A 2,953-nucleotide genomic window follows, 5' to 3' on the forward strand; every position below is an offset into this window, starting at 1 on the left:
GTTGTGGGTGTTGTGCTCTTGTCAGAGAGCAGGCATGAATAGTACCGCCCGGGCCCACAACCGTGCCGCTGGCAAGAGCACGGTTGTGGATGCTCTAAGAGTTTGTTGCTCAGCTCCAAAAATCGAAATATGACACTCCATTGAAATTGAAGCAAAAGTTGATTGGATTAATGGAAAGGATAATGAAGCATTATTTTCTAGTGATTCCTTACAAATTGCTTTTGTATCATTTTCATCATTTGGTTTTAATTATTTTCCAATAATATAAACATCATTCTCGAATTATTCATACCAAATACTTCAAAACTACAGTTTTTATTATCTGTAACACATAGTATTAAATGATATGTGATGCATTAATTATTGGTTAAGACCGTGTAAAACTAAATCACAAAGTTGCCGCGAAAAACGGTTATCCAAGTAAATTATTCGCACGTGTTTAATGTTTAAGCTCCACATTGAATCCACATTTCTTCTACTCCTATATATACACACACTACTCAAACTCTGCTACACATTCTCTATTCCAATCTCTTTTTCTCTCTATTTTTCTTCATCATGGCGAAGATCAAGATCGGGATTAATGGTAATTGTTCCTTCATTTTTTGCTTTTTTTCCCTATATATTTTGATGATATTATCCATAAATATATGTATTTACCGGAAAATGATTGAGCGTAGGATTCGGAAGAATCGGGCGTCTGGTCGCCAGAGTTGCCCTGTTGAGTGATGATGTTGAGCTTGTTGCTGTTAATGATCCATTCATCACCACTGATTACATGGTAATATCATTCTCTTCATTCTTTGTTTTTGCTCGAATCGAATAATTCTCTGTTTTTTTTTATTTTATTCAGTTCATCATCGTCTGTTGCTGTAACTAAGAAATCGATGTATGTGGCAGACATATATGTTCAAATACGACAGTGTTCACGGTCCGTGGAAGAAGCACGAGCTGAAGGTTAAGGATTCCACGACCTTGCTCTTTGGCGACAGGCCGGTGACTGTATTTGGCATGAGGTATTAATTTATCTCCCTCATCCACATCGTTGCTAGCTCGTCTAGTTCATACAATTCAGTTGATGGTGTATGAATAGGAACCCCGAGGAAATCCCATGGGGCCAGGCCGGAGCTGATTATGTGGTCGAGTCGACTGGAGTTTTCACTGACACAAACAAGGCATCAGCACATCTCAAGGTTTGTGCATACTAGTATGATTTTTATTCACTCGTTCGTGTTGTTTAGCTTTAGTTTTGAGAGAGGGTTGGTTTCGTGATGATTTAGGGAGGTGCGAAAAAGGTTATAATTTCTGCCCCGAGCGCGGATGCGCCCATGTTTGTTGTTGGTGTGAATGAGAAGGATTATAAGAAGGACATCAATATCGTTTCGAATGCTAGTTGCACTACCAACTGTCTAGCCCCGTTGGCCAAGGTTCGTTCTTCCCTCTCTGTTACTGTTTCTTTTCAAGGAAGTGAATCGCGATTTACTGATTTTTAGTTGTGTTGTTTTAGGTTATCAATGACAAGTTTGGTATTGTTGAGGGGCTGATGACGACTGTGCACTCCATGACCGGTATGTCTAATTACAATTTTCTCGTTATTTTGTTCGATGCATTAAGCGTGTGTTGTTGTTGTTGTTCAGCAACACAGAAGACGGTGGATGGTCCTTCGATGAAGGACTGGAGAGGTGGAAGAGCGGCTTCGTTTAACATCATTCCTAGCAGCACTGGTGCTGCTAAGGTAGCTTTAATACTAACATGTTTGTTGAAGTAAATGGCATTTTGAAAATGGATGTGTAATGAATGAATTGACAGGCTGTAGGGAAAGTACTTCCTGCACTGAATGGAAAGCTTACTGGAATGGCTTTCCGTGTCCCAACCGTTGATGTCTCAGTCGTTGATCTCACTGCTAGGCTCGAAAAGGCAGCCTCGTACGATGAGATCAAGGCTGTGATCAAGTATACTACATATCACTCCTCTCTCTCAATACTCTTCTTTACTTTGCCATTTCTCAACCATTTTATGCAGGCAAGAATCAGAGGGTAAAATGAAGGGGATTTTGGGATACACAGAAGACGATGTCGTTTCAACCGACTTCATTGGTGACAGCAGGTCAGTCAGAGTTCTCTACTCAAACAACTAAACATGATGATCATGTTGGTTTCCTTGTATTGCTCATACACTGGCTTGGTGTTGAACAGGTCTAGCATCTTCGATGCCAAGGCTGGAATTGCGCTGAATGGGAACTTCGTTAAGGTTGTCTCTTGGTACGACAACGAATGGGGCTACAGGTAAACAAACAACTTCAACTTCAACTTCACCTTGATCACAAATTGGGTAGTAACATTGCGTTGGATATGCAGCAACCGCGTTGTGGACTTGATCCGACACATGGCGTCTGTCGCTTGACCTGGTTATGTTGCCTTGCACGAGCGTAATAATTTCGTCGGCATCACATGCTAATCTATCTCAGTTTCCAAAATTGGTTAGGTAGTTGGAAATAATTTAAATGTTGTGATGAGGATAAGTTTTTTCTCATGGATTTCATCATGCTTATATAGTAGTAGGTATTAGTGTTGCCAAATTTTGTTGCAATGGAATCATTTCCTCTACTCGTATTTGATACAACTCAACTCTCAAAAACAAATATTTACTTCAACTCAACACTTTTATGATGTAATTGAACATAGTCTAGTCTAGTCTAGTAGGAGTATAAGAACATGAAAGGCCCTCGAGATGCAGAAATCATAACTAATTCAAAAATTAACAAAATTGAGAGTTAATTAAATATTTAAAGTAGCATTGAAATTAATTTAGTATGAGATACAATTAATAGTTGGTGCCTTAGTAAAATACTCCCTCCGTCCCCCAAAATTCGTCCCGGTTTGACCGGGCACGGGTTTTAAGAAATATAATGAAAAGTGAGTTGAAAAAGTTGGTGGATTGTGGGACCTACTTT

General features: G+C 39.5%; 1 protein-coding gene across 2 annotated transcripts; it reads left to right on the plus strand.

Moving 5' to 3' along the window:
* Positions 1-537: 537 nt before the first annotated feature.
* On the plus strand, positions 538-2,674 carry LOC121789352 (glyceraldehyde-3-phosphate dehydrogenase, cytosolic-like). 2 transcript variants are annotated; one of them, XM_042187838.1, is made up of 11 exons: positions 538-586; positions 681-781; positions 901-1,016; positions 1,094-1,193; positions 1,281-1,427; positions 1,508-1,568; positions 1,638-1,735; positions 1,810-1,952; positions 2,023-2,106; positions 2,196-2,285; positions 2,358-2,674. In XM_042187838.1, the coding sequence occupies exons 1-11, from the start codon at positions 559-561 to the stop codon at positions 2,401-2,403; spliced, it is 1,014 nt and encodes a 337-aa protein (XP_042043772.1). In that variant the 5' UTR covers positions 538-558; the 3' UTR covers positions 2,404-2,674. The 2 variants fall into 2 exon arrangements, with proteins under 2 accessions (XP_042043772.1, XP_042043771.1); XM_042187837.1 differs by having other exon boundaries at positions 1,508-1,735.
* The last annotated feature ends 279 nt before the right edge of the window (positions 2,675-2,953 follow it).

The sequence above is a fragment of the Salvia splendens genome, unplaced genomic scaffold (assembly GCF_004379255.2).
Source record: "Salvia splendens isolate huo1 unplaced genomic scaffold, SspV2 ctg220, whole genome shotgun sequence".
Taxonomy (NCBI): Eukaryota; Viridiplantae; Streptophyta; class Magnoliopsida; order Lamiales; family Lamiaceae; genus Salvia; species Salvia splendens.